The sequence below is a fragment of the Cucurbitaria berberidis genome, assembly GCF_010015615.1.
Source record: "Cucurbitaria berberidis CBS 394.84 unplaced genomic scaffold K460scaffold_3, whole genome shotgun sequence".
Classification (NCBI taxonomy): domain Eukaryota; kingdom Fungi; phylum Ascomycota; class Dothideomycetes; order Pleosporales; family Cucurbitariaceae; genus Cucurbitaria; species Cucurbitaria berberidis.
In genome coordinates this window covers 1004997-1032736 of record NW_024468937.1, presented here as the reverse complement: position 1 = coordinate 1032736, position 27740 = coordinate 1004997, and the positions used below count along the sequence as shown (strand labels likewise).

Here is a 27740-nt window from a genome sequence, read left to right as displayed (position 1 = left end):
CGAATATACCAGCTCTTAAATTATCCCCGCTTGATAAAGGGGCTAACTACTTCTGGTCATGAGAAAACCGATATGATTAATCAAAACTCCTGTCCAACGGGAACATGATCAGTGGATCATTCCTATTGAATGGGAGCCATCAGACTGCACTAAATTGCCAACATGGGAGACGCTGATACAGCGCCATGTGTGAGTGGATCTCCCGTGGAACGTGCATACTCTTTGACAGCACGTGTCCCGAACAGTCTCCTTATTAGTACATTTGATGAATTTGGTAGCTACTGACACTTGTTATGCCGGCGACCCACGAGATCGAACCATGCGCGTCTGGGCGGACGCGCATTCAGTTATCGCATCTCTCAGCTCGCTCAACCCCTGTTGCTCCCACGCATTCTACACCCTCGTGTCTTTAACCGGGATTCTGACCCAATCAAATGTTTAAGGTTTTGTCAGCCCCTCAAAAATGCAGGTACGCCCTAGTTACGATGCGCTGAAATAGCGCCCTGCAGAGCTATCTTTCCTTGGTACCTCGATCAATGCAGGGTCTACTCGTCTTGCAGTATGAAAAGGGCAATACATATGTGTATATATATGAGCATTTCACTTTGTGATCGTACAACACCCATCACATATAGCGACAGGGCCTGGAGCTTGACTGCTACATCACTTTCTTCATTTCATCATGGACAAGATACCACCAGAACAATTGGCCATCTTGGCTAAGGAAGATCAAAGTTCTCTCACTAGCTCGCTTGTCATTACTTTTACCGTCATTTCGTTTGTCTGCGTTTGTCTTCGCCTTTTCACGAGGGTCAAATACCAAGCTATGGGTTGGGAAGATCCCATCATAATGTTGTCTATGGTATGCTATCATATGGACAGAGCGTGGAGGTGACCGCTAATAGAGGTTTATAGCTGCTATGTATTGCCACGGCCGTTTTCCAGGTGTTGCGTAAGCTCATTCTCTACCTTTCAACGTGCAACTGCTAATGTTTCACAGAGGCCAATGCTGGCAATGGCAGGCATGCTATATTCATACGTTTCCCTGACGAGGTTGAAAATAACCTGAAGGTATGTAGAGGTCGCTCACCGCAGCCTTTCGGAGCTAACTTAAGCGACTAGTATTTGTTCTGGAGTGTTATATTTTACAATGCCAGTCTCATTGTAACAAAGATCTCGATTCTACTCCAGTATAAAAGGGTCTTTGCAGTAAAAGAAATGAGAATTCCTTTGCACGTTCTCATGGGCATCTGCGTTGCATGGGGTATTACGACCTTATTCACCTCCATCCTCACTTGCGTGCCAGTCCATGCTTACTGGAACATTATGGAGAAAGTAAATGCGAAATGCATTGACAACAAAATGTAAGCTCCTTTGATTGGCGTTCAGAGATCGCTAAAACTGTACTCCGTCGTCGTCTTCATTGCTAACCGTGCTCTAGTATCTGGTATGTGAATGCCAGCGTCAATATCACGACCGACTTGTTGGTAGTCGCATTGCCCTTCCGTGTGATTTGGGGCTTGCATATTCCAAAAAGACAGAAGGTTGCATTACTTGGCGTTCTTACCATCGGCTGGTTCGTGTGTGTGGTCTCTATCCTCCGACTTCACGCCCTTGTCGTGCTCATGGCACACCCCGAAGATAAAAGCTGGTACGGTTCCAAAGTTGCATACTGGTCTTCGATCGAAATCAATCTTGCCATCGTCTGCGCATGCCTTCCAACGCTTAAGCCGCTCCTCGTCAAGATCATCCCAGACTTCACATGCCACTACGGCAGTAGAACAAATGGCTCAACAGGATTGATCAGAAGGCTTCGAATTCACGGCCTGGGGAACAGTGTAACGCGAAACTCGGTTGATGTTGATCTGGAGTTGGCCAGCAACTTGCTCAGCAGCAAGGCACTTAGCAGCAAGGCGCATCCTTCAACATCCAACGAAAGCGTTTACGGCGAAAATATCTGCATCCCTCACAACTCCGGGGAACACGTCGAAGAGCACGGACGAAGGAGCTATAGTGCGAGTCACAAAGCTGTCGTTACTCTACCCCAGCCGGTATTTGTAAGACCTTGAAGGTCCAATATACATAGATGCATGCTTTAACGAAGACGCGTATCATAAACAGTTAATATATAATATAAATCTCACACAAACATATGACCTACTGTTCTCATTTTCTTCTCATATTGCTTCTAAGTACTGCCACGCGCCACGAGAAGAAGGAAAAGTTATAAAGCTCGGAGAGCTCTCCACAGATCATGAGAGTAGTATGCGCAAAAACGAAAGGTATTGGTCACCGAAGTAGAGCAACAACACACTGCGATCGTCGCGTTCGACAAATTGGGAATATTGTAATCTGGGATATGCAGGTCCCGAAACCGAGCACTAGCACTCTGAGGAATCACGGACACGGTAGCTTCTCCGCTTGGCTTTTGAGATCCCGCAAACATGTGGCCCTTGCGACTTCGCCAACTTAGTGCTCTTGAACCGCGGCATGGCGGCTACCAACGCGTCTTTCTCCGTGAACGCCTAAACCTTTTGAAGGAAGCGAGAAAAGCCTACCCCGCCGATGGGATCGCTCCCGCCGATGACAATCGTACGAGAACTATTAACCCTAAATGCGCCGGCCCCCCGGGCGAGAACAGGCCTGGTCTAATCCTCAAGATCATACGCCACTTAAGCCCTAAACGCAGGACTAGCAATAGCCATTCATGAAGTGGTCTGATAATGACGGCGATAGACCGGTTTCCTGGGACCTGGGACTTGAGGCGTTCCAAGGTTGCTTAGATAGCGTGTATCCGCTTGGACCTGCTGGTGGCTGTTCACCACCCTAAGGTCCTTTGTCGGTCTCGACTTCCTTCTTACCGACGCCATTGGTTGCGATCGGGACAAGCCGTTCGCAGGTGTCAAGGCCTTTTCTACAACCGGCCTGTTTTTCGCCCGATGTTGAGGCTGTTCAACTCCCGGTCGCGTCTAGTGTGTGTCGCTACAAATCATTCTTCTCAGCCACTCAGTTCCGAAGGTATCAGCCAATACGAAGACGGACGCTAGATAGGATGGCTGGAATAGGCATATAGCGTCGATACAACGAGGCTTGAAATGCTGCTATGGACCCAAACAGCATCTGAAAGTCGTACGTTTGCAACAATCCCCCAAAATTTACCCCCTTGCACTTCCCTGCCAGTTCGAAACGCAGCATCAACTACGAGCGCGAACCAATGGACCGCTCTAGGTCCGCAAGCATCTAGCTGTATTGCTAGGAGTGACTCTCCGGGATGGGTTCATGGTGTACGACGCAAGCACCGTGGCGCAGGTAGCGATGGTGGAGTGGCCACGTGGATCGGGAGCTCAAGTGGCCAATTTGGACCTTACAGGGGGTGGGTCATATGAGGTCGTGACGCAATTGCGTGCGATGGTTTCGCATTTCCAGAACTATAACCGGTGTTTCGGGAATCCAGGTGGGGGAAAGAAGTATAAGATCCAGCGAAGCCGGTATAAGAGAAGGAAGTAAGACCGTACCTGGTATGCATTCGTAAAAGAGAATTCGATGAGTAGGGTATTATTGAATACTAATTGGACGCATAAAGCAAGGCCACAAACATCTCATTGCGTAGCTCGCCTGGGCGTTCCATGAAGCGGAAGGACTGGTGGTAGATGAAGAATACGTTGCATATACCCACGAGCTCGAGAGCGTAGATAGACGGTATAAAGTTCAAGTAATGAGTGAAATGGTGATGGAGATACACTGAGCGAGTTGTAGGAGGCGTGTACATGCGTGAGGGTGTGCGTCCGTCACCGTAGGCGCTCATGAACGTAACTTGGGAGAACACCGCCAGGTCTACTGCATCGAGGCCAATATATTCTGCTTTTCTTTAAGAATCGCAGCGTCATCTGGTTGTAGTCGTAGAGCTTTGTTGATATGCATCAGCGCTTGCTCCTCTGTTCCTGGCTCCCCTTGTAATCTCAGGAATAGCGCATAACGATACCACAGCTTCGCCAAGTGCTTGATTGAAGGTTGATATTTGTACCCTCTGGCCCAAAACCCTTTCTTCAAAGACCTAGTGGCAGATTTCAAAGCGTCCTCGGCCATTAAGCAAGCGAAGTAGATATTACCCGGCTTTTGCATAGCGAAGATCTCGATGTGGGCAATGTTGAGACGCATAAGGAAGTAAAGCTCAGCGAGCTGGGAGAAGAAGGGCTCACCACCTCGACGCACTAAAGTGACCCATGAGCTGGATTGAATGATTTTTTCGATGTCGACGACGGCATCTTGCCAGCACAGGCACGCTTCCTCGAACTTGCGCTCTTGAAAGAGACGGGATCCATTCTGTTTGGCTGCGAGGAGCTCTTCTAGGACACTCCGCGGATCAGACCACTTCTCTTGCCCCATATCTTCGCGAACCGCCTTAGCAAGGTCATCAGCGATGTGACCATTCAAAGTTACAGCGTTGTACCCTCGAAGTATCTTCCTGAAGGGCGCTACTAGTGTTTCCTGAGTTTTCTCCGAGAAGAACTCTTCTAGTGAAGGTGTGTACCTTTCACGTGGCATTTCGTTCAGAACAGGTGCCACTGTGATCGATATCTGGATACATTCACTGAAACCGGGGGTGTGTGCGTCGCCATCCGTCAACGCCTCACAAAACTTTTCCATGTCACGATGGAGAATCATCAGATTACACGCTTTCAACAATGGCGCGCTCTCATGGTCCTCTGGCACTTGTGAAGGTGTCTTGCGACCAAGATGCACAGCAAGCACGTATCCCTTGAATCGTTCGACGAGTGCCTTGTTCTCAGTTATGACTCGGACCCCCAATCCCTTAATCAGGAGACGTAGCGGCACTCCTCGTTCTACGGTGATCTTGACGAAGCGATTCGTCTTGATCAAGACAGCATAGGCTTCGTGGTATATTTCGGTACTCGTACGGAGGAGGGCACTATCGATCGAGTGACGTATAAGTGCCAAGCTAAACATATCTGTAGTGTCGACCGTGGTTGGCGCAGGTGAGACCTCACAGAGCAGGTTGCGATAGATCTTGTTCCGGATCTCGCTGGGAAGATCGCGGAAGCGAAAGGGCGCCGAAAAGCTAGACGCCATTGCGTAGAGTGATTAGATGAGGTTGAGTTGAGCGTAGGGCGGTATCAAGCTATCGTTCCGTCGAGGCAATACGGCAGATGGCAACTGTTCATTCGATTTCGGAGGGGACGAGAAACAACGATGGAGGGGCCCGCGAGTTTCAGGCTAGACGACGCTAGACGCGCAGTCACGTGCGCCGTGTGAGGTTCGCGTCTGGCCGAATCTGCAACCGAACAATTATATTTCATCTTTGACCTTGTTGGCGGGTCCTAGTACACTCAACGGTATCATTCACACACCCTCTCGCCTTGGCTATCACTCTTTCATTGCAGCCCGAGGTCTCGCCAACGGTGGCCCACCTTACTTTCGTCGCCGTTTGCTCGCCGCTCGAAAGCGTTAGCTTGGAATCACGTGCCGCTTTGCGCGCCCCTTCCATCGACCATATAATTTGGACTTCATTCCCACGTCCGTCGCAACTTCTTTTATTTTCTTTTGTTCTCTAGCTCTTAACGCGACTCTTTTTCGTCGACTTCGTTTGCCTAGTGCGAGGGTTGAAGAAGAAGGGGGTGGGATCATGTGGCTGGATGTCTTATTCGCTCACAATACGGTAGTTTTCCACATCTATGTATTCAGTGTGAAATACGCTTCTCCTGTTAACATCACTACACGTTAGCATAGCTATTCGAATGTTAGGGCTGCGCAGCCAGTCATATCTACTCTGCGTAAGGCTTAATCAGATACCGTCACCAATACTGTGGGCAGCAGAGCATCGCTGTTATGTGTTGGGTTCAGTTCCATAATTGCTATAACCAGTATGGGCGAGCTTTATAAATCTACCTGTCTCTCATCCTCCTCGAATCAAGAAAACCGCAATGCCCATAGTGCAGTATAAAGAGTAGCCTCACTTTCCTTTCCTTTCACTAAACTTTCCTTTGTAGAGGTCTCATCACACAAGCCACTTGCCGGACTCTCCTGCTACCAAGGCTGCTACGTTGAGCCTTCTGAGCCTTGTTCCCCTCCTAAGGACCCATCACACATTGACGCAAAGCGACGCATCTTCTAAGACACGGTGACGATAGCAAGTTCAATATCACCACTGATAGTTGATAAGTCTGAATAATCTCTAATACGACACTTTTTCACACACGGGAGCAGATTAGGATTGTGGTGTTTAGGTAGCTACATTACGCTATACTAGTTCTCAGGAGCATCTGTTTGAGGAACGTATTACTCGTACTAAATCGGCGGCACACAATGTATCTAATGTAATCAAGAATGTTCAATCCTGATCCAGAAATCGCCATTTCCTTGCACATAGGCTGCTCCCGCAACTTGAATTCCCGCACTCGGACCGGTGTTATAAGTACAAGCATCCATGATCAACCCAGCAGAAGCAGCGACGTTCTTACTGCGAAAACATCAGTACCGCATTTTTGCGATGAAATATTCTCCCTTCTTCCCTAATGAAAGCATACTTACCATGGCGTCGATGCCCCCTTGGGGCCACGGCTATGCGACCAGATCATTGCCGTTCCACAGATTCGCAATATCCTTCCGCCATAATCTGTCGTGCAGACTGAGCCAAGCGCTGCAAGCTCTCTGATGCATCGTGCTGCGTCGCCGGGCTAGAAATTGCGGTCTTAATGTTGCATTCGAAAGTGTGTGGAGTTAGAGATGTACATTTGTGCGGGTCCCGCTGCTACAGTCGGGTTTGCGGGCTACGAGAGTGCTGGGAACTGCATGTGTGAGGGAAACAGCGGCCAGAAGGGCCAACAAAGAAGCTGTAATCTGAACCATGGTGCTGAACGGTGATGTTGGTTGGCGAGAATGGTTAACAAAGTTGAGAAAGATATTGAGTTTAGGGGGGTACAAACGGCTATTTATATATATCTAGTTAGGAAAGCGCCACCGAAAAGCGCCTCTTTATGTGACTATATCGGTAAAAGGTTTGATTTCTGTCTGTACTTTTGATGTGAGTCCATGCATGGTAAGCTAACGCCCGACGCGATATTGACAGGTAAGGTTGGACCATGTCACGGGCGGCCCTGAACACGAGTCTGTAAGCTTATTCGTTCAAATTATTTATCGGATTTTTTTAGCTTCTTCTTCATCTCTACATTCCTAGATAGAGGATTTGAAAATAAAATAAAAGATGACTTCGCGACAGGAAGCTTAATGCGCAAATTGTTCAAGCCGGCACTATGTAATGCACCACCTTTTTTGTTGACGTGCAAGTCCCCAAATTACCTTGTTTCGACCAATCTGGCAGTGTGTTAGTGGATACTGGGTCTAGAGTCTGTGGGTTGTTTGTTGTCAGCGTTTGACCCGATGCGTCAATTTCGTGCCCATAAGCTAACGCCCGATCCAATTATAGTTTTATAAAGCGCAGAAAGATGAAATGACAATGTTTAAGCTTTCCTCTTGCGGAGATGTCTCCTAGTTTTACACCGTAATGATAGCAAAAGTGATTAGCGACAATCATATAAAAATCGTTAAAATCGCGACACTTTTGTGTTTTGAGAAACACAGAACCCTTTGGGACATGGGAGGCTTTTGGAACACCCACCCTCGTTGATAGAATAAGCTGCTAGATTTATTCTTGTTGCAGTATCCCCTGTCTACTACATAGTACTTGAGAAGACTTGGATTTACGTCTGGCCTTGTGATGGACTTCATAATCGAGAAGTTGGAGGATAGAAGATGCGTGTCTCTTAAAGACCTGAACGAATGTGAAAAGGTATTGCGGAAGTTCCAAACTTTGGAATGTTGAATGGCGACGTAAATATACACAGTTTTCTTGGTGGGACAGGCACGACCATGCTCATCGACTATGAACACTCTACGGGAAATGCAACAGACGAGGACAGCAAAAGAGAAATGCAGAGCCTGCGTACAGAGCTAGTCGACTAGTCTGGAAGGGGCGCGGGATTCATTTCCAGTGGCTAGGCTCTGCATAGAAAGACTATATGGATCTCTTATGTCTTGTCGTAAAAGCCGTTAACTATAGGTGCTAGGGCGTGCAATGTTTATGAAGCAATATGAACCAAGATATGCATCCTAACTTGCCCCTGTTTCTGAATTTTGACGCTAAGAGCGTGGATGCACACTGCCATACAGCTTCGTAACATAGTGGTCAGCATGAACTTCGAACAGGTGAATGTCGCCGTTCACCCATAAGTCCGTACTTTCACAATGCGATCAGGTGATTAGAAAGGTCACAATGTAAGTCGGCTGATAGCACACCGTTTCCTAGGCATTGAGAGCCAACAGTGTAATGAGGGTGAACGTTTGAAGACCAGCGCCCGAGTAACGAGATACTGTCGCGGGATGGAAAGGACTGACCTGCAGCGACCAACTGTCATATCAATACCAAATTCTTCTCCCCAATCTCTTCCTATACCCACAACGACCTTGACACAACTCACTAAACCGGCACTCACGCATTCTCCTCAACCCTGTTCGACAAGTAACTCGGAGGAGCAAATCGCCTTGTACATTGTACTATCGACCCCACCCCCTCGACGTCTCCCTATTCTATAATTCTTCCCTCACGACAAGTCTAGCACCTGACAACCGCTCTCAACTCTTGACTATGTCTGAACAAGCATCAACCAACAACATCGACATATCGGCCGAACAGAGTAACGACATGGCCATGGAGTCTCAAAATGCCACACCTAGGCAACGACCTGCCCGGTACCGCACGCGTACCAGCGTAGCCCCGACTCCCCTGTCCTCCACTCAGTCATCTCCATCATCACTAGATATGCCTCGACCTCCGATTTCTGGTGGCGTTGATTACTTCACTCGAAGACCGACACAGGGTTTGCAAACCCCTTTGCAGCAGCGCCGATATACTCCAACCCCAACGAATGAACTAAATTCCGCCGGCTTCATGGTCCCTCAGCACAACTTTGGGAATGTGAACCATCCCATTCTTGGTCCTCGAGAGAATCGCCGCTCGTATGCTGCACCTATTGGATCCTCTCAGTCTCCTTTGAGCCCTGAGAATCATCACTCGAGGCGCCAGGTTGTTCAGGCGCAGATGGACAACGTCAACCGCCGATCTTCGTCGATACGTAGTCCTATAACCCAGCGTTATAGCGCTTCTAGTGATCTTCGTGTTCCTCTGCCATCAGAACAGGTCCCTGCACAGCGTATGTATGGTGGGGCGAGTGGATTTGGATACACTGGCAACGACCGTAGTACATTACCGTCCCAGCGGCAGCAAGCACCTCATATCTCTTCTTCAAATCGCCAGAACATTTCTTCACTCCATGGGCCCGGAGCACGAATGATAAATGTCCCCCAAACCCAAAACCATTCCACTGTGGGTAGTCTGGCTCGCTCGCCAAAGCCTGTCACAAATCAGCATGCATCAATGCGGATGTTGCCTCCTATGGATTTCGGGACGTCTAGTCGAAACAACCTCTCCCAGAGCAATGTCGTCGAGAGCATTAGCATGCCAAACTTCGATGTTGGAGCAGCGCCGCCTCGCGGTCATCGCCGCAACAAGACAACTGTTTCGCACCTTTCAGATGTCTACACACGCAATGCTCCTCATGACAATGGAGCTAAAACCATCCGTGCAGTCGGTGGAGATATCGATATGAAGGTATCCAATTCAAAACGTGCAACGCTCCCAGCGTTTAGCTTCGGCTCTTCGGCTGCGGACCTCGATGAACTCACGAACAACATCGATGGGTTCGCTGATATGAACCTCGAGGAGAAGATCCCCACACGCTCATCACGTCCCAATGAGCAGCGCGGCAAAGCCCCACGCCCTAAACATGAGCACATGCAGTCCAATGACTCTAGCTCCACGGTCGCATCGGACTCTTGGAACGTCGTAGATCCCACGAGTGCGCCACCGAAGAAAGAGACTGGCCTGAGATTCGACCTTGAGACTGGGATGCCCAGTGTCGTAGGCGCCTCATTCATGCGTCCAGAAACGTTGACTTCCACAGAGGCTCGGAGGCGATACCCCTTGGATGAATTCGTTCATGCTATTCAAGCTGGGAAGAAGCACGGTGTCAGGGGTAACGACTTTGCCTATCCAAAAGGCACGCCATCAGTCAAGAAGCACGTGCGCTTCGCCTCGCACAGCGACTACGCGCCTTCGATGCACTACCCGTCCGGATCGGAAGACTCCACGGCGTCAACGCGTGCTAAGATAGATCTGGTCAAGTATGCGGGCTCTGCCAATGACCGCCGTACTGGTCGAGCAGTCTTGCAGCGCAAAGGAAAGGACAAGCGAACGACTGTCATGCCTCGCAGTGCTCTGAAGACACCTGCCAAGCAACAGAACAACCCCTCTGGCACCGGTGAGGAACGTACTCGCAAGGCCGGCGAAAAGGACCAGCAACACAAGAGGCACAAGCATAGCAGCTCTCTCGATCTTCTCAGCCGTGCCTCGGACTCCGTGATCAAGTTCGTTGCTGCTCGCGCTGGTATAGCTCCAGTACAGAAAGACGGTGCGTTGGATCGTGGATTCCAGTTCCCAGCCCGCGACGATGAGCAACGCGTATCAAGTACGCCTGACTTGCGCGAAATTGGGGGCAAGAAGGGCAGTAGCCGCAAGCGCAGTGGCTCGCTTAGCAGACTTCTAGAGGGATTCGGTCTCAAGAAACCGACGAAGGATAATCGTGATGACGATGAGTAGGAGCCCGAAGATAGGGATGGATCGCGCGAGATCATCTTTCGCAAATGTTCATGTGCGATTGACTAGACATCGGAAAGCGTTGTCAGATGGAAGAAATATACAGTATGAATCTGGAGGAGTATATGGTAAGTAGCGATCACGAAAAGTAGAGGATGGGAAATAATCGCGCCTACGGTCGCGTTGGCACAATGCTGTAAAACATGGGGGACCGAGAGGATATTCGAAGTTTGCTTCTGATAGCAAATAATGAATAATCGAATCGCTATGTCGCGTTCGTTTTGTTGTACAAATTCTTAGCCGTAGCAATCGCCGTCCAGACTTTCCATTATCAAAACATGTGAGACTCGCTCGTTTATCTCCTCTCCAGAACGTCCTTTGCTCCATCCTTAACCTTCTGTGCGGCCGACGCGACAGTGTCTTGGCTGAGGCCGAAACGCGATCCGTAGCGATCCTACATATCGTCAGCTTTATCCCAGATCATCAGACTGCTCAACTCACCTGTTCAGCGCCAGTACCAGACCCAGCCAAAAGCTTCGCGCGCTGTTGTCCGTCATACCCGAGTCCATGGTAGCTCGCAGCATTGCCCTTGGTTACAATGCTCTGAGCTGCGTGCTTCACCTTCTGCGCGTCAAGGCTGTGTAGCGCTGGGCTGAAGTGTGTGTTGTAGCGATCTTGTTCTGCGCCATCGCCCCTGTACTTAGCAGCATCCTTCAGCTTGTCATAGCCCCTGTTGCCTACACCGAGGTGTTCGTTGTATCGGTCCTGCTCGGCACCTTCGCCCTTCGTTAGGGCGGCGTCCCTAAGTTTGTCTACGCCCTTGCTGAGGGCATCTTTGGGGACGCTGAAGTGTGCGCCATAGCGGTCTTGCTCGGCGCCTGAGCCGGACTGTGTTGTGATGTCTGGGTTTACGGGGTTGCGAGCAAGGGTGCTCTTCTCCGTTGATGAACTGAATAGACCCATTGTGATATAGATTGAGGTTTTAGGGATGCAATTGCAATTGATTGAATTTGGGGTTTATGGTAGGGGAATTGATGAAATCTGGAGCTGACGCAAGGTGTGGAGGGATAGCTTCGTTATGAGCTGCCATGCGGCGGGGAATGACGTAGTTGCGAGGGGGTCGGTAGGATCCACTAAAAGCCACTGTTTCTATTGCCACTCGTCATCTAAAGGTCACCAGCAATGAAAACTCGTTCCTGAGCCGTGCCAGAGCCGAAGAATGATTTGCAGCGAGATGACGCGCTGTTGGGGCCTCTTTCTGTGAGGATGGCCTTCGCGTGCTCTCATTGGCCCGTGGTTTATTTGCCATCGTCTTCGATCTCCTCGTCTCTTCATCTCCTTCATCTCTTTCGACTGTCTTATCTCAAAAACTTAATAACTGTGCTCTTTCGATCACCATATGTAACATTATTAGTGCTCATTCTTTCTTTCATGTGGATTACATCACGATGACCTCATTCCTCGTGTCTTCTTGGCAAAACAGTTGCGCTTCCACTCGACCCCAATTTTACCGCTATTGCCGTTAAGAAGAGGTATCTAGAAATACTCGTTCCGAGGAACTAGTCCTCTCATCTAAAGGAAGCCTGACTAGGAGATCTTTAGACCTATCGCAAGACTGAGGTGAGCTGTAGACAAAGTCGGCACTTCATCCTCCCCAGCTTTCGCGGGAACCCTTAAAATCAAGAACTAACCTTCAACCTCTCTGGATCAATGGTATATATGACCACTCACTTCCTGCTCATCCTCCTCAAATTTAGCTTCAGCACAACCAACCAACCCTTCCCCCAAGGCCTTGCCTAATCCACTGCTCGAACAGTACACCCAATGCGTTGAAACACCATTCAGCAGTCTGTCTATGTCTTCTCTCAACTCCCAGCGCCCATCACTCACAACTCCCATTTCCCCGACCAGCCGCTGCTCATCGCGTAGATGATAAAAGATCGCAGCATCCTTCTTCTCACTACCATTTTCAATCACAGGCACCTGAATACGGTGAAGTTTGCCATTCAGTGTGATAGTTTGCCCATTCTCCTCTAGCACATTGTCTCTCAAATCCCAAGATAAGCATATACGCTTCGCATTTACCCTTGCGTTTATCCAAGTGTCCCGTTGTCGTCCAACTTCGTACTTGAAAATCCTCTCGACGGACAGAATCCCAGCCATACTGTCCGTCCCTGTCTTCCATCTGTTGAGACTCTCAAGCATGATCGCAATTTTGCGCAAGATACTGTGCATGCTCACTTCGACTCTCCCACGATCAAGTAGAGATTTGCACGCGGGCATGTTGTCGGGACCGGAGAAGTGCAAGTGAATTTTGTCGGAGTAAAGCCTGAGGAGTGGATGCAACCCGGCTAATACTTCGCGTTTCCATACATACTTCCAGTCCGAAGATTTGATAGGGCAGAACGACGTGAATGGTAAGGTGATTCTGAGGCTACGGAGTTCGGCGAGCGTACTCGATTCTGGAAAATCGGAGATTTGAATCGTGCAATCCGTTGTGTTCTCAAACGTGGACTTGAACTCTCTGAGGAATTTCCCAAGACTACGTGCTGCGATTTCTTCTAAGTCTTGCTTCGCGCTTCGACAGGAGATGAGAAAGCCGGAAGCCGAAGGTTGGAAGCCTCGGGTGATAGGTGGTAGGTCTCCAGCCTCGATGTAGCTGTAAATACTCGCGCGAACGTCGTAGGGCAGACGCTCGAAGAATGAAACGGGGTGGGTTGCGCGATTGGTTGGTGTAGATTGCGACTCATTAATTAACAAGCCTTCCATTATGTCTGATCTGAAGAGAAAGAGGGTTATGGAGCGAACTTGCTAGACAAGGTTTGTCTGAATGTTAAGGACACAGCCACAATGCCATCGCACCGGTGAAGCTGCCGGTAAGATGTCATCATCGCAAGCTTATGGAGACACATGTACTACCATTTCATCGTAAAACCTAACAGCGGTGCAAAATGCTACAGTATACATGAAGAGGATGGTCGCGTGGTCGCTACTGCCATTTTGACCTGCTGAGCCGTGATTGGCCGAACCTCATCTAGCTCCACTTGGATTTCCGGTTCTTTACGTCCTCACTTCCATCAAACTTCCCATCACCTCATCAGAATCTCATCTTGCAAACTGCTGTCGCATCTAATTCATCTGCTTTTCGGTTCTCATAACCCACATACATCCTTACGTGGGCTCTTCTTTTGAACAACCACCGCACTGCGTTAACCATGCATCGCCGGATCACGCCGCACCATCTTGAAGAGATAACCCGACACGAGGCACTAGCTTACAGACGCTATACGTATGATCTGGCAGCCATGCTCATTCGTAATATTAACTTCTTTCTCATGAAGCGCCCTCTTGTGTTGTGCTTGTGAACAATCTTACAGTGTTAGCAGCGGCACGGATTCGGGCAACAGAGTCGCGGAAAGTAAGGCTTGAGTATCATAATTTCAATTGGTAACGTCTCACGCAAATCTGAGATCTTAGCGGGCTAGCTAGAGTGAAGGGACTAAAGTTTAACTTCTAACGCGATAGCCTAGAAACATCCAGTGGGTCCTGTAAGAGACTTGAAGCAGATCTGATCATCTCGATAGTAATCGTCTGGCACAGTAAGACGCCACTTCGAATATGTATCTCCAGTATTTCCTTCGAACAATCGCTTAGCAAGACCACACTATAGCTGCACTGTTAGCTTCTTCGCTTGCGCAGCTGTAACAAGCATATGGAGGCTGAATGCTGTAGAAGGAGCTTATTTCCCTTGGGGAGCTGTGACTTTCCGGGCTTTCAGCTTACGCTGATGGTACGACTGAGTGCTCTTAACCCGGAATGAATAAGCCTTGTCATCGCCCATTAGTAGCGTGATCTCCATGTCAATATCCTCGCCGACATCGCCATGTTCGTTCGCTCCGACTGCCGCGCAGGTTTTGTGAACTGGGATGTTTATGTCATTGGCCAACATCACTACATCGATACAAGAGGCGACGATACGGAGCCAATTCTCTAGCACGAAGTCGGGTGGAAACGGTTCGCGCTCCTTGACTTTGTTCCAAAGCTTAAGCACGAGTCGTGCAAAGACTTTGTACTTGCGCCATAGCTTGGGGAATATCTTCTCGAAAGTTGGCATGAACTTTGCAATTGTAGCGCGGGCGTCGAGATCTACGAGCAACTTCGTTATATCCGCGACCAGTTTACGAACCTTGACACGATCCGCGCCAAAGCATGCTGCGAGTCGAGGCAACATGCCCGGTTCGTCTGTATTCGCTCGTAGAGCAGCGACGTACATGTTGACAGCAGCAAGTTCTTCGTATGAAGCGGTCGTCCAGAGATGTTGATGCTCGATACAGGATGTCACACCTCGTGTGATCGACTCGATAAAGGGGGCTGAACAGCCCATACCCTCAGTTGCCTCGACAATCTCGTTCAGGATATGCCTAACACGTAGCTCGTCTTCTATACGGGCGAGAGCAATGTCTTGCATCGAGTGAAGGACCAAAACATGACCCTTAGGCAGCATGTATACCGCATTACATTCTCGAGCGCGACCGATAATTGGCACCTGCGAGTGGTCAAGTACCGGGAAATCTGGCAAGATGAGCTCCGTGAACCGTGAGCTGCGGCGCGAGGCTTTACCGGACTGCACCATGTTCCAACGCTCACAGATGATACACACAAACGGTGCGAAGGTTGAAATAGGAGTAGAGCAATTGCTTGCACACATCGATTCCTTCTCAGTGTGGATGATATGGCCGCATGCTAGACGGTGAAGACGCGAAGAGCCCAAGTGACAGTGCTCTGTGCCCTTCTTAGGGGAAACGGGAAGAACCGCGCCATGATTTGCAAGCTTCTTGTCTTTCATCATCCGCTCGTACTCCTGTACAGCGCGAATTTGCTCCTTCTGGTAATCACGATCTTCGTACGTCTCCATGATTTTGGCGTCAGCGATGGTCGACACTTTGTAGGTTAAGTCTGGCGTGAGAATTCTGTTCTATTCAAATGACAGAAGCTTATCACTGCGACAGTGGGGGGTATTTTATGTTTAATAGAGCTATTTGGTCAGCACTTCCGGTTGATGAAGATAGTCAACAGTGGGCAGTGAAGGCTAGGCGGGAGCATTGGCCGGTGTTGGGGAGCCCTGACAATGTGACTCCCATTGTGTGCACACAGTGACGAAAATATGCTAGACTGCAAATCAAGGGCTGCGAGTAAGTAAAAGGTAACCAGTGATGATCCTTGGCCTTCATCTAACCAATAACTACACCAGAAGCCACTTATACTTATGAAGAATATACGACAGCTTCTCAAATGATAAGTTAATGCATCGTCACATCCAGCTCCATCTGGTTAGCGGAGTTGCATTCGACGGCTCCCTTCAAGTAACTTTCTTTGGTTTCTATCGTGGAAGTATATTCACCAATTGTGAAGGGACAGTTTTGCCATTTGCCTCAACGTGTCCTTGATAGGCAGGACGCCAACTCAATTAATAGAGAAACAATGATGAGGCAATCTTTCATTTGAATCAGTCCAAGCAGATGCAACTACTAGCCAGGCCTACATTGCCTAAAATCACTCTCCCCCACAATTGTGTTGCAACACCGCTTTTACGATTTGCAGAGAGTTATGGCATATTAAAAGTTTTCAAAAGTCTAATTTGAGATTAGTAAGATATTTGTGAAAGCGTTGTGGCGACAGCATTGTGAATCTTCAATGAGCGGTCAATAGAGTACGTTTGGTGAAATCACCCCTAGTACCAATCTAGATTGGAGTCTATCTCTAAATATCAACATGCTGTTGCGGTGCAAGCCATGAGGAAGGGGGTCCATACACGGAGGGGCCCCGGAGCGAGTGAATCTGGGCGAATGACGATTAGGAAAGGAACAAACATCTGGGTCACATATTTTTCGTCATGGTTCGTAATTGGCGTTGATCTCATATGTGTAGAAGTGGAAGTAGATTCTATCTTGAAATTATATGACTGCTGGATGATATAAACATACTAAAGTCCAGTTATTCTTTATTCCCTTTTATTCCTTTCAAGAAACCGTAATAAGCAGGTTTCTTATTGTAGTCCTCATCCCATAGTAGCGCAGCTCCCTCGCCGGCAAAGACGCCAGGAATCCACGAGTACTTGTCTGAAATGCCCCAGACAGTCATACCAATACACTTCTTTACCGCAAGACAAGATGCCGCAATACGCTGATAAGTAGCAGCTTGTACGGCGAGTTTTTCTGCGGTAGCCGGAGTGTTTAGGCGGACGTCGATCTCGGTGTACGCAACGTCTACGCCTTCATCGGCCGTTGCGCGAAGAGCAGCTTCGAGTGTCTTCTGGTCCGGTGCGGGGCCTGGTGCGGTTTTGGTAGTCTCGCTGGCTAGATGAGCTTGGTAGCCAACACCGTCGATCTTGACGCCGTAGGATTTGATGAGCTTGACGATGCGCTTAGCACCGGCGGTCTTCTCCGCGTTGTATTCAAGGTTGTAGTCGTTGTCTGTCCATTTGTAAGCAAATTTTGTGTGCGAGGAAGGATTGATAGGAGCTTACAGAACAGCTTTGCTTTGTTGTCATACTTCTTCGCGAGTCTGAAAGCGATTGGGAGATAGGCTTCACCGATGGTATCTAACCACAAACTGGAGCGGTAGGTTCCGTTCTCATTCAGCGCTTCATTCACGACGTCCCAACGTGTGCAAGATCCCTTGTATCGGGTCACAATTGCTTTGATGTGATCTTCCATAATTCCGATCAAGGTCTTGTTGTCAAATCCGCCATCCGAAACCCACTTTGGAAGCTGGCTGTGCCACACAAGTGTATGACAATGGATCTGGAGATGGTTTTTCTTGGCGTAGGCCGCGTAGCGATCTGCGTCTGCGAAAGTGAAGTTGCCACGTGATGGCTCGGTTGATTCCCACTATTGTCCTCATGTCAGCAGTAGCTCTACATCATCATTTTATCCAAGGGCTAAAGGAAAGTAACCAACCTTCATCGCGTTCTCGGGGGTGAAAGAATTGAACTCTTGCTTAATGATCTCTCCCTCTGTAGTCTCATTTCGGAGCGTTAGGGCGGTGCCAACGAACTTCCTCCCTGCTTTCGTTATACCCTTGTAAAGACTATCTCCCTTGCGAAAACTATCAGCATTATAGCCATCCTGTGGAGCACTACCATGGTGTTATTAGCATACCTTTTAAGCAATTGTATTGGTTGTTGGACTTACGGTGCGGCAATAACCGATCCAGCGAGAGCTAGAGTGGCGATAATGTTGGAGAGATGCATCTTGATCGAGACTTTTGAAGCGTGGAATTTAGTGCCAATTTGTCTGCCACGGTTACCTGAACAGCGACACTCACGTTCCATTCTATATATTATTCGACGGTTATTCTAGAAGTCTAGCGCCTGTAGATTTAATCTATCTATCCGATCGTGCGATTCACCCGCAAGGTTGTTTAACCGGGCTTGTGGCTCATCTCTACTGTAACCATCTTTACTAGGAGTACTCCGCACCCGCGTGCATGTGGCGTTGTGGAGAATGGAGTTGTGCAGACTAATTCACAAATCAGCCGGCTTGGACCTCGGAAACGTCGGGGCGATGAGCGGCTTACCAACTTGTTCTGGGATAGACTCTCGGCGCTGCACTTCATCTAGTTAGCAAGCCTCATGCCCCGGGGTAGGTAAACATGTGAGACGCAGGTCCCCCATCCACCTCCGCCATAACGGAGCTGCAGTTCTAGCAAACCGGTTAATGAAGGCTCTTGAAGCAAACTTCCATCTATCCGCGACTCTTCGAAGAAATGTTACCCCCTGCAGATATCATGGAGATGTGCGCATTATGCCAGGTTACTGGGCCGCTCCGGGTCCATTACCATGGTTGATGAATCGATGCGCGTTAATTACAAGTGATTATCATGCGCAACAATCTACACACCCCAAGCATCGGCACCAAAACATCACAACAGTATCCTCAGGACAACTACCTATCCATAGATATGCGATGTTTCGCAAAAATTTAAATTGTTGCAATTTGTGTTCGAGGCAACGGTGGGCAATTGAATACATTCAATGACGACACAGTTTTCCGCGGGATAGCAAGCGATTGATCCGTTCCTTATGCCACGAGCTATAGGATCATTGTAGACACACAGTCCAATCATACCTGTTCTTTGATAGCCATTTTGCCGGACTTGTACTCACGAGGTGGCTCTTAGCGTAATAGAGTATATAATTCCGCCAGGAAAGACTAAATGGCGCGGCTGTGGATTGTTGATGCTGCCATAATGACGGGTGCATGGCAAGCTGAGAAACCATAGCGAATAGACTGTCAGTCTGTTCTCTTGAAAACTGTGCAATGGACTAGAAATTAGACGAAGAAGAAAATTGGGACGTTGAAATAGCTATAGGGGCATAGTTACGTTCGCAGCTCTACCGTTAAAATGATAATATGGTAATAGGGACATATGGGGAATTTTGTGCGAACTCTGATATAGTGTAAACAGAGTTGACGGGCGTGAGCCGTTTTATACTACAAATGGAATTGCCTCTATCATGCGTTACAGTGAGAACATATATTGAGCGCTGAATATTGTGTTGCAGTTCGATATCTGCTAAGGTCGTTGGTGAAGTGGTATGCGAAGGGAGGACGTCTCGACGTCATCATTCCTTGTTTGTACAAGCGCGCCTTCTTTCCTCGGGATTCCGAGGCCCCGAGGCCACCAGACTTCCCTCATTCTGCCCTCTCCTGCTACCCCACCTATCTACTGCATCTTACATAGTTCAGCCGAAGAATGTCAGCTTCTCAGCGTGAGGGTGTTCTCATCCTCGCCGACTGATCGCTGAGTCTCTTGTCATCAAAAGCGGACCGCGCTCATCTTCCTTCTACATCTTCTGATCTACCGAGTCATTTGATAGGTAGAAATATTTCCAAGATGCATGGTAGAAAATTAACCGTGTTTTGTATATCACCAGGCACTTCCCATTCAGTTTCATACTTAATTATACCACCTTGAGGCAGGGTTTCTCGGATCTCAAGACCTGCTGATTTGCGTTTAGTTTGGCTTGCTCCTGCACGAGTAAGACCATCTGCTGTTATCTTCCTCGTGGCGCATTTGTGGTCATCCATCGTCGTGTCGTAAGAATTGTCCAGATTATCCGGTGACGATTGCCCATTGGGCCCTTTGCCCGTTTGTCGGCGAGGGAAAACAGCTGCGCTGCATCCTCAAAGCAAGCGACGAAAAGGTATTCCTAATCGAATGATAGTCACTAGTTTGATTAGGCTATGCCCAGCAATCGCAAAGCGCACTTGATTCAAGGTGTGTGACAATAGACGACGGTATTTAACAGACTCGATAGGGTCAATTCTAGGTGTACCATCGACTGCGGTGATTTGGGTTGCTCGGAGAATAACGTGGTAAGAGGAAAATTACGCTAATTCACTCAACTCTAGCTGCCTAGTCCACATTCAGAGGTTCAGGCTCCCATAGAGTCAAGACCCACTTTCTTCTAGCTTCACGACAGTTTCAAACTCTACTTTCAACTCGGAATCCCGCAATACTCCCTTTTAATATCGATAATCGCGTCCCCAAGATCAACTCACCAGAGCGTCCAACGACAAACGACAGGTCCTTCCACTCCATTCAGCCGCTCTGACCCCGAGTGAAGCTAAATGAATATTTGTTAGAATCGCTTCCGACACGAGAAACTAAACCCTTGCCTCGATGGATACTAACCAGACATTGCGAGAGTTAACGTTCTCCCTCGGTTCCGATTCATCGTCTGTATATAGCGATGATGAGCTGATCTCAGAGGCTAATTCAACTGGTACCGAAGTTCACCACCGCCGTACTATTCTCCAGTCTACCATCGACGGTATGCCAAGAGAGAACGGCCAAAACTTCGAGCGGCCATCAGATTCGTCGCTTCGCCAAACGGGCTCGCCCCACGATCTTAAAGAGGTCAACGACCCGTGTCTGGCATATTCTAACAGCTCAAGGGCTCTTTATCGTTTCGCGACCACAGAGGAGGCACAGGAGCTTTGTCGACGAGAAGCTGGCTCTCGGCGCAGTTCGCTACAAGATAGCATGCCTGTCACTAAGCCGATCATTGAAGTTCCCGAGATGCAGTCACCTCGCCTGCGCGCAATACACTCTTCTCGAAATCTTTCAGAGCTGGAGTTGACAGATCTCAGCACTCAGAGCCAGCGCGATGCAACTCTTCAAGCACTATCAGGCAATGCGCCCCATTCGAATGAACAGGAAGAACATGCAGATTTCGCCATCACTCGCCGTCAAGGCAGAGTGGATTGGCGTGAGACATCGGCGAACGATCGACCACCCCGGGCAAGCTTATACTCAACAAAAGGTCATGAGTATAGTCTCGGTGATCATACGCGGGGTTACCCAAGTGGCGAGTATATCACGCAGCTTGGAGAACTGAGCCCGTCACCGGCACAGACGCGGAAAAACAGCTTGCTGAAGCGACTCTTCTGTGTATGTTAGAGGGTGCATCGCGTGAGATGACCGAGTTCAGTGGGAGTTATAAAGGACTAGCCGGGCAAATTTGCCATAAACAAGTCGCTCACGAGTAGTTCTTAGAGACCGCTTAGAAAACTTCGTATGCCGAGTGGTGGCCTGTCAAATTTCGGAACATAGGCGTAGACATGGCATGTATCTAGTTTACCGGGTTACTTCAGAAAATATGAGTAATTCCTTCTTCAAATAAATGCCGCATTTTTCTTTTCTGGCGCTAGTGCTGGCGAGTTCGTGTGGGTTTGTTTGTATTCGTCATGCTGATTGATAGTTTATCTCGTTCAAGTGGTTTGGCACAGCTCGCCGTATGCGTATCCAATGTGAACCGCGAATTCCTCTTTTGCTCGTCCCCGCACACTAGTTATGCCGCCCGGCTAAGTATCGAAACCGTTTCACTGCTAGACAACACTTATTGACCCAGACATTGAAGAGACCCAAGAAACGACACGAAGGGTTTAAAAACCGCCGTAGCCCTATCACTACCTGTTGGGCTATCGATACTCTGTAGAGTTATCTCAAGGGATGAAATATAGCAAGGCGTCTCTTCAACAGGCCCGAGGTATGCTCCAGTACAGCTTCATGGCTATAGTAAAAGCAGAAGTCTTGCAATGGTCTTGACCGCCCGAACGCTGCAGTTGAGCGCAAATAAGCTGCTGCACGTGATCATTGTCTTGGCGAGGCGTTCACTTTCACCTACACCTGAAACTCTAGATGCCAAGATCACGTGCACGGGTCGCTGCAGGAGCCATCTGTCGTTGTTGTTGCACCTCAAGGTTTCACTCAACGACAACACCCGCATTGCCATCTTAGCCTGTCCATCACCCGCCATCAATATCTCCGTAGCAGCGCTCTTGTTTTCATGCAGCTCTGAACCCCTCCACCTATTTGTTCTTGTTGGAGATTTATCGATATTTGTGGAAGAAATTTCACTTGGTTGTCCTAACTTCGCCAGGAGCAAGTCAACCGTCAATATAAGATTGCCGACTTATTTCAGCTACGGGGTTTCCATTCAGGCAGTTGCATCAACTCTACTCACAGACGACATACATCAACCTAAATCGCATCAATCTCGACGCTCAGAATCTACTATGACAACATATTATCAGTACGGAATGGAGGGGCTGATTACGGCTTCCACAGTAGATCCCGTCTCCCAATACGCACATGAATACCTTGGACATGACATGATCGAGTGTGAAGGAGACATAGTTGGAACCTTTCTCGCTCGTCGTCGTGCGATAGTTTACCCCGCATATGCCTCCCAGCAGGCAGATCATCTCCAAGTACCTACGTTACAGGGCCAAGGACAACAATGCGGCGGTGGCGGGGTCCCTGATCGATCCCATCAAGACTGCGGGTTTGGAGAAGGCTATGACTCACCGAATTATGCAGGAAACTCTAAATTTGACTACCCAAGAATCATGAGCCATGTCGATTGGACGAGATGCTCAGGTTCAGAGCGCCAATATCCCGATCCGGAACATATCCGCCACTTTCACACGCTGCATAGCTTGCTACCATACATTCAGCCAGAACGCAAACTTAACTCACTGGACGGACCAGTAATGGAGATTGTCGAACAAGATACCGGCTTCACCTTCGCATACTCAGTTCCGAAGAAGTTGCTTGTTCTGTTTCTTGGCCGGCAGATAGTCATGAAGTTCATGAAGACCGTCGAGCGCCAGGATAACGAGAACTGGCGCGGTCCTCCCATATGCCAGGAGCTACATCTGCCGCGAGGCCAAACTAGCAAAATTGCGATCAAGATCATAGTATCGTGGATGTTACGAGCCTGCAAGTATCACACTATGGAAATCATGAAGACTGTTCAGATACCGAAAAATACGTTCGCTGCTTGTTCTTTGGCTCAAACAATGACTCTCTTGGGTCTCCACAAAGACGCCTCACGAGTAGACATGTACATCTCGCAGAATCATTTCGTTAAGCCCATTTTCGCCGTGGAGTTAGAAACACTGTGGAATTGCCTAGGAGAGCACAATAGATACGTCTACGCAGCTATAAAGGTGGTTGGGAAGCGGCTCCAAGCATACGACAATGGCCAATCTCGAGAGCTACCGGATGCCGATAAGATGCTTGCCTTGTTAGAAAAGGATTTGAGTCTCAACGCTCGGGTGCGTGATCCAGAGCTCAACGAGAGGTACCAGCCGGTGTTCGGTACTGAATGGATGAAGAGGCTTGGTAACATAGTTTCCACGAACGAATCTGCCGAGGACCTGAATGGGATTAACAAAATTGAGATCCCCCGACAGATGGGCAAGGGCACACAGTTGGCCAATTCTCAAAATAACATCCTGCCAAACACCACACCAAAGACCAACCACAGGGTAGGTGTTCTGGGCATTGTTTCGGAAACCAATCTTTCAACGTATGATGGTTTAAGCACCAATAGGAAGGAGAATCGCAAAGAAATGGGGTGGTAGGCTTTGTGTGGCCACGGACATTGATATAGTTACGCCGCTAACAGGTGTCGTGAACTGTGCTGTCGGTTCCAGAGATTGCTTATCGTGAGGGGACGAGGTTATTTCAATAATGTAGTCAGAATGACCACCCTCTTATCAATATGCAAATATAAGCTCGTCTTCCACCCTATCTTGAATGCAAATCTGTGTTGCCATGCATAGTTACACTATCAAAATCGGCGCACAATAGAGGGAGAGTAGAAAAAGCTCTAAAGCTCGGAGCGCTCTCTGCAGATGGTAAAAGAGGTGTTGCAACACAAGCACAACAGAGCCCCATAAACATATTAGTGGCTAGATGTCTGCGTCGTGCGATGCCTACCTGCGACATATTTTCTTTGTATGTTCATGAAAACATGCTTTTGAGCATCACCTATGTGCCGCCCCGATCTCATCAACCCTCAAGACGATAGCTAAAGTGTTGTGTTGCAACACCGCTTTTACCATTTGCAGAGAGCTCTCCGAGCGTTACAATTTTTCCTTCTCTCTGTGTCCTTGTACGCTATGCTAGCGTACGCACTAATCACATACGTAGTCTACTCTTGCAACTTGCGCACACATGTGGCAGCCAGGTCATGACGCGCAATTCCAGCGCATTAAACAAGCGCACCAAACTAAAGCTTTCTCCAGCTCAGCATACTTGTCGATTATGCTATATCAACTTAGCAACTGACGTGTTGTACAACATCCGCGCACCCAAATATGCTCATAAACATAAAAGGTTGTGATATTCTAAGATTTTGAATATACTAAGTGAGCAACCTTGTATGATAGGAAGCGTTGACGTATTACTCGCCTCAAGAATTATCACGGAGGTACCCTTCGCATTGTTCACTCATCCATCCATTTTAACTTCTCGCAAGATGCAGCTTCCTAAGCACCCAACATTCACAGAACAAGACATGTATGTACTCCCAAGGTATGACTTTAAGAAAATCAGTGCTTCAAAATTAGTAGTAATCGCTAGCAGTTTGCTTGTTCCTTCCAAACAGGCTCAAAGCGATAGTACCAACAAAGATGTCCAGCGCAGAATTAGAGAACGCGGAGAAAGGTTTTATGGACCGCAGATCCTAACACCTGGGGCATCAGTGTCTTCGTGTATTAGCTCTGCAGATCGTGAAAGGCGGAAACAACGGAGCCGTATCAGAGTGTTAATGTCAGGAGCACCTCACGTGGGAAAACTAGGAGATTATGATTCGAGCAAGCTCGATGACATTACGGCGGTGCTGCGAATTGTTACAAATAAGCCAGAGCCGGAACACATGTCCAGACTGACGTTCAAACTCAATATCGAGAATCAAGACTGGATGGCAGACGAACTTCTTGATACGTCTGAAATCCATGACATGCTTCTCTCCGACGACGAAGACTCAGGTGAAGACTTTGAATCTGTTAAGAACGAGCCTTTGGCCGAGGATAATGGGATTGCTAAAACAAATGAGGTCTTGAAATGGCAGAGCACGACCTTGTTCGTCCCATGAGCCAAATGAAGGATTATGTAGAGTACGCACAACGGTAGTGACATTGCTCGTAACTTTGAACATGTGACTAAGTGCCCTTGAAGCTACGCGGTGATGCTTGAAATATGTGATTTCGTCCGTGAATGTACTTCCGCTCCGTGCTTCTAGTGCTGTGCTCCTTGGTTGATCTGGTACCAGTAGCGACACACCAATTCACGCGTATGATCACCACTGTACATACTTGACTGTCATCACTCTTCACGGCTTCCGCTCTCATAGCAACCACCTCCATGTCTGCAAATCTTGTTTCTCTCTTTCTCCCTCTCCTTAGAAGCAACTTTGCGCACCCGCATTCGACCACAACCTACACTTGCGACTTTAAGCGCCCTAATATACTTTCCAAACATGCCTCAAGATCACCAAGACCGCATACTCAACCGCACTGGCTCAGGAAGTGACGACTACCACCACACTCGGGGCCCTCACCAAAGCAACGCCACCCCATTCTCTCATAACGAGCCACAGTCGACGTATCTTCTCGCTCCAAATCCTACATACGCCACCCCACAACGCCAAAGCGGTCATTCTGAGTACGATACTCCTAGAATAACTCCTTATTGGGATGACTTTAACGGCATCATCTATGAAGTTCCAAGCATTTCGCCTAGGCAATCTAGGAACACATATGGCCGTAATATCGCGGCAACATCCTATGCGCGTGGTACTACTGAGGCTCAAGCCAAGCTTGATCATATAGCGCGAGTGCCCCGAGGTTTTGAAGCGAGTGGGTCTGATCCAAATCCGAGGCAGGGTGGGGAGATGCGACGCCCAGCCCCTTTCGACGAAGGCTTGCAAGCCTCTAAGAATCGAGACAGTCGTAACATGGATTTCGATCCGACAGAAGCTCGAAATTCTGAGGCCTTGAGTAGAAAGATTGCGCACAGCCATGTCCCTCTCGGTCGTCTTGCGTTGCACTCCAAAGATGTGAATCAAAAACTCCATGAAGAAGCCAACGGGAGCATCAAGATCGCAATGACAAACCGGCATGCGTTAAATAACGATTTGAAGACTTTACCTACACCAAATAGGGAGAGTCGACCTGTATCAGAGTCAAAGATCAAAAGGGGGGCAGTTTTCGAGGTTCCGCGACCAGGAGCGAAAGACGTACGCCCTATGTCCACATTAGTTGAGATACCATTACCTCTACGCATCTTCAAGGAAAAGAACACCAAGCCTACAGCGGACTGCTGTCCATCATCACCGACGCTCAACCGCGTACGAAAGTTGCGTGAAGTTGAACAGAAGTCGACGTTGGCAAAGCTAGAAGAACAGTTGAAGAGCACGAAGACGATTAAGCCGACTCGCGACGATGCGCAGTCTAGAGTGAGCACAGAGACTAGTTTGTCGCCAAAAGCAGAAGAATTGATTCCAGATATGGAACTCTCGGACTCGGACTGGGCCAGGTCGCTTTACGCTTTGGCGGACCCACCAAAGCTGCCTGTCACATCGACAACGCCGGATCCGGAACTGAATCCAAAGCGCGAAGGTATGATGGCTACAGTGCATTCGGTGGAGGATAGCGGATACAGTGACGACGAAGAGATCGATGCCCTAATCAAAGCGATTGCAGATATGCGCCCATTCCAGAAGCTGCCTTCCACGTCGGCAGAGCATCGTTCGTACGTGTGTAAGAGTGCTGTGCCTGAGGGTTTAGATTTAAGCAAGATTCAAACTGCGAAAGAACAAACGAATGGCATATCGATGCCAACCACAACCCATGATGCAATCATCAAAAATTCGGAAGCTGAGGTGGTAGGCGTCAACCATAGCGAAAGCGTTGAATCGCAGAAGCATGATGCAACGGTATCTCTAGAGTATTTTGCACGGTCTGCGTCAGACGACTTTGAGCGAGTAGAAATATCGATAGATGAAGACACGGAGCATAATGGGCCTAAGAGGAAATGGTATAAGGGGTTCCGCCGCTAATAAAAGAAGAACAACTCAGCCTCTTGTAGGTAGTCAGCTATTTTTCTAAAATGCCCCAATAGCAATTTTTTAAATAAGCATCGGGCAATTCGTGTTCATCTTCATCTTTGATCCCTCATTGAACAGCACTAGTAGTGCCTAAAGTCTGTTAACACGTTCCAGCTTTGTGCTTGCGGGACAGTAAGGACCCTTATCCAGAGTAAAACACCAATATACCACGCTGCTCGACAAATACTATGCAGTTCACACAGCACTGTCGATTGTTATTTTCGAGGCCGCAGCTCTTCATCCTCTAGCCTACCATGTAACATTTTCTGCCATCTAGGAAATCTTACAGGCTACTGACACTCATCCTAGTGATACGCTACTAGACACACTCTACTCTTACCCAAGCTCTAGGGGCCTTTTAAGTGAGTTATATACTGCTTGTGCTGCAGCAAATCTCAAGCTATCGCTGGAGGAGGTTGCAAAACTCAGTGCTGAAGACAAACTACTGGCGTGATGATGAGGTCTACTAGAGTCAAAGGCCGGATAACGCAGAGTGGCTAAGTGTATGAACAACGATGTAGACACTTACGATAAATCTTAAAA

At 48.5% G+C, this 27740-nt stretch overlaps 12 protein-coding genes across 12 annotated transcripts; 6 read left to right on the top strand and 6 right to left on the bottom strand.

The window, feature by feature from the left end:
* Positions 1-682: 682 nt before the first annotated feature.
* K460DRAFT_429649 (uncharacterized protein) lies at positions 683-2256 on the top strand (the record flags this gene model as incomplete). Its single annotated transcript, XM_040938313.1, has 5 exons — positions 683-862; positions 916-952; positions 1001-1071; positions 1123-1364; positions 1442-2256. 5 exons carry the CDS (start codon positions 683-685, stop codon positions 2067-2069), a joined length of 1158 nt encoding a protein of 385 aa, XP_040787421.1. The 3' UTR covers positions 2070-2256.
* A 1578-nt stretch (positions 2257-3834) lies between these two features.
* Positions 3835-5091, bottom strand: K460DRAFT_286700 (uncharacterized protein; the record flags this gene model as incomplete). Its single annotated transcript, XM_040928914.1, has 1 exon — positions 3835-5091. The coding sequence occupies one exon, from the start codon at positions 5089-5091 to the stop codon at positions 3835-3837; it is 1257 nt and encodes a 418-aa protein (XP_040787420.1).
* A 1248-nt stretch (positions 5092-6339) lies between these two features.
* K460DRAFT_354725 (uncharacterized protein) lies at positions 6340-6867 on the bottom strand (the record flags this gene model as incomplete). The annotated part of the gene is made up of 3 exons (XM_040931812.1): positions 6340-6478; positions 6550-6695; positions 6751-6867. The coding sequence occupies 3 exons, from the start codon at positions 6865-6867 to the stop codon at positions 6340-6342; spliced, it is 402 nt and encodes a 133-aa protein (XP_040787419.1).
* Positions 6868-8662: 1795 nt separating this feature from the next.
* On the top strand, positions 8663-10732 carry K460DRAFT_405135 (uncharacterized protein; the record flags this gene model as incomplete). The annotated part of the gene is made up of 1 exon (XM_040936809.1): positions 8663-10732. One exon carries the CDS (start codon positions 8663-8665, stop codon positions 10730-10732), a length of 2070 nt encoding a protein of 689 aa, XP_040787418.1.
* A 202-nt stretch (positions 10733-10934) lies between these two features.
* Positions 10935-11942, bottom strand: K460DRAFT_394650 (uncharacterized protein). The gene is made up of 2 exons (XM_040936007.1): positions 11231-11942; positions 10935-11183 (listed from the first exon to the last, which is right to left on the bottom strand). Exons 1-2 carry the CDS (start codon positions 11690-11692, stop codon positions 11085-11087), a joined length of 561 nt encoding a protein of 186 aa, XP_040787417.1. The 5' UTR covers positions 11693-11942; the 3' UTR covers positions 10935-11084.
* Positions 11943-12308: 366 nt separating this feature from the next.
* Positions 12309-13659, bottom strand: K460DRAFT_99666 (uncharacterized protein). Its single transcript, XM_040938863.1, has one exon. The coding sequence runs from the start codon at positions 13496-13498 to the stop codon at positions 12437-12439; it is 1062 nt and encodes a 353-aa protein (XP_040787416.1). The 5' UTR covers positions 13499-13659; the 3' UTR covers positions 12309-12436.
* Positions 13660-14468: 809 nt separating this feature from the next.
* On the bottom strand, positions 14469-15913 carry K460DRAFT_394649 (uncharacterized protein; the record flags this gene model as incomplete). Its single annotated transcript, XM_040936006.1, has 1 exon — positions 14469-15913. Exon 1 carries the CDS (start codon positions 15642-15644, stop codon positions 14469-14471), a length of 1176 nt encoding a protein of 391 aa, XP_040787415.1. The 5' UTR covers positions 15645-15913.
* Positions 15914-16723: 810 nt separating this feature from the next.
* K460DRAFT_284547 (glycoside hydrolase family 10 protein) lies at positions 16724-17981 on the bottom strand (the record flags this gene model as incomplete). Its single annotated transcript, XM_040928742.1, has 4 exons — positions 16724-17202; positions 17256-17619; positions 17689-17836; positions 17923-17981. 4 exons carry the CDS (start codon positions 17979-17981, stop codon positions 16724-16726), a joined length of 1050 nt encoding a protein of 349 aa, XP_040787414.1.
* Positions 17982-20416: 2435 nt separating this feature from the next.
* K460DRAFT_405130 (uncharacterized protein) lies at positions 20417-21196 on the top strand (the record flags this gene model as incomplete). Its single annotated transcript, XM_040936808.1, has 1 exon — positions 20417-21196. The coding sequence occupies one exon, from the start codon at positions 20417-20419 to the stop codon at positions 21194-21196; it is 780 nt and encodes a 259-aa protein (XP_040787413.1).
* Positions 21197-22314: 1118 nt separating this feature from the next.
* On the top strand, positions 22315-23667 carry K460DRAFT_394648 (uncharacterized protein; the record flags this gene model as incomplete). The annotated part of the gene is made up of 1 exon (XM_040936005.1): positions 22315-23667. The coding sequence occupies one exon, from the start codon at positions 22315-22317 to the stop codon at positions 23665-23667; it is 1353 nt and encodes a 450-aa protein (XP_040787412.1).
* An 899-nt stretch (positions 23668-24566) lies between these two features.
* Positions 24567-25184, top strand: K460DRAFT_405128 (uncharacterized protein; the record flags this gene model as incomplete). Its single annotated transcript, XM_040936807.1, has 2 exons — positions 24567-24622; positions 24674-25184. The coding sequence occupies 2 exons, from the start codon at positions 24567-24569 to the stop codon at positions 25182-25184; spliced, it is 567 nt and encodes a 188-aa protein (XP_040787411.1).
* Positions 25185-25443: 259 nt separating this feature from the next.
* K460DRAFT_416215 (uncharacterized protein) lies at positions 25444-27149 on the top strand (the record flags this gene model as incomplete). The annotated part of the gene is made up of 1 exon (XM_040937780.1): positions 25444-27149. The coding sequence occupies exon 1, from the start codon at positions 25569-25571 to the stop codon at positions 27147-27149; it is 1581 nt and encodes a 526-aa protein (XP_040787410.1). The 5' UTR covers positions 25444-25568.
* Between the last annotated feature and the right edge of the window lie 591 nt (positions 27150-27740).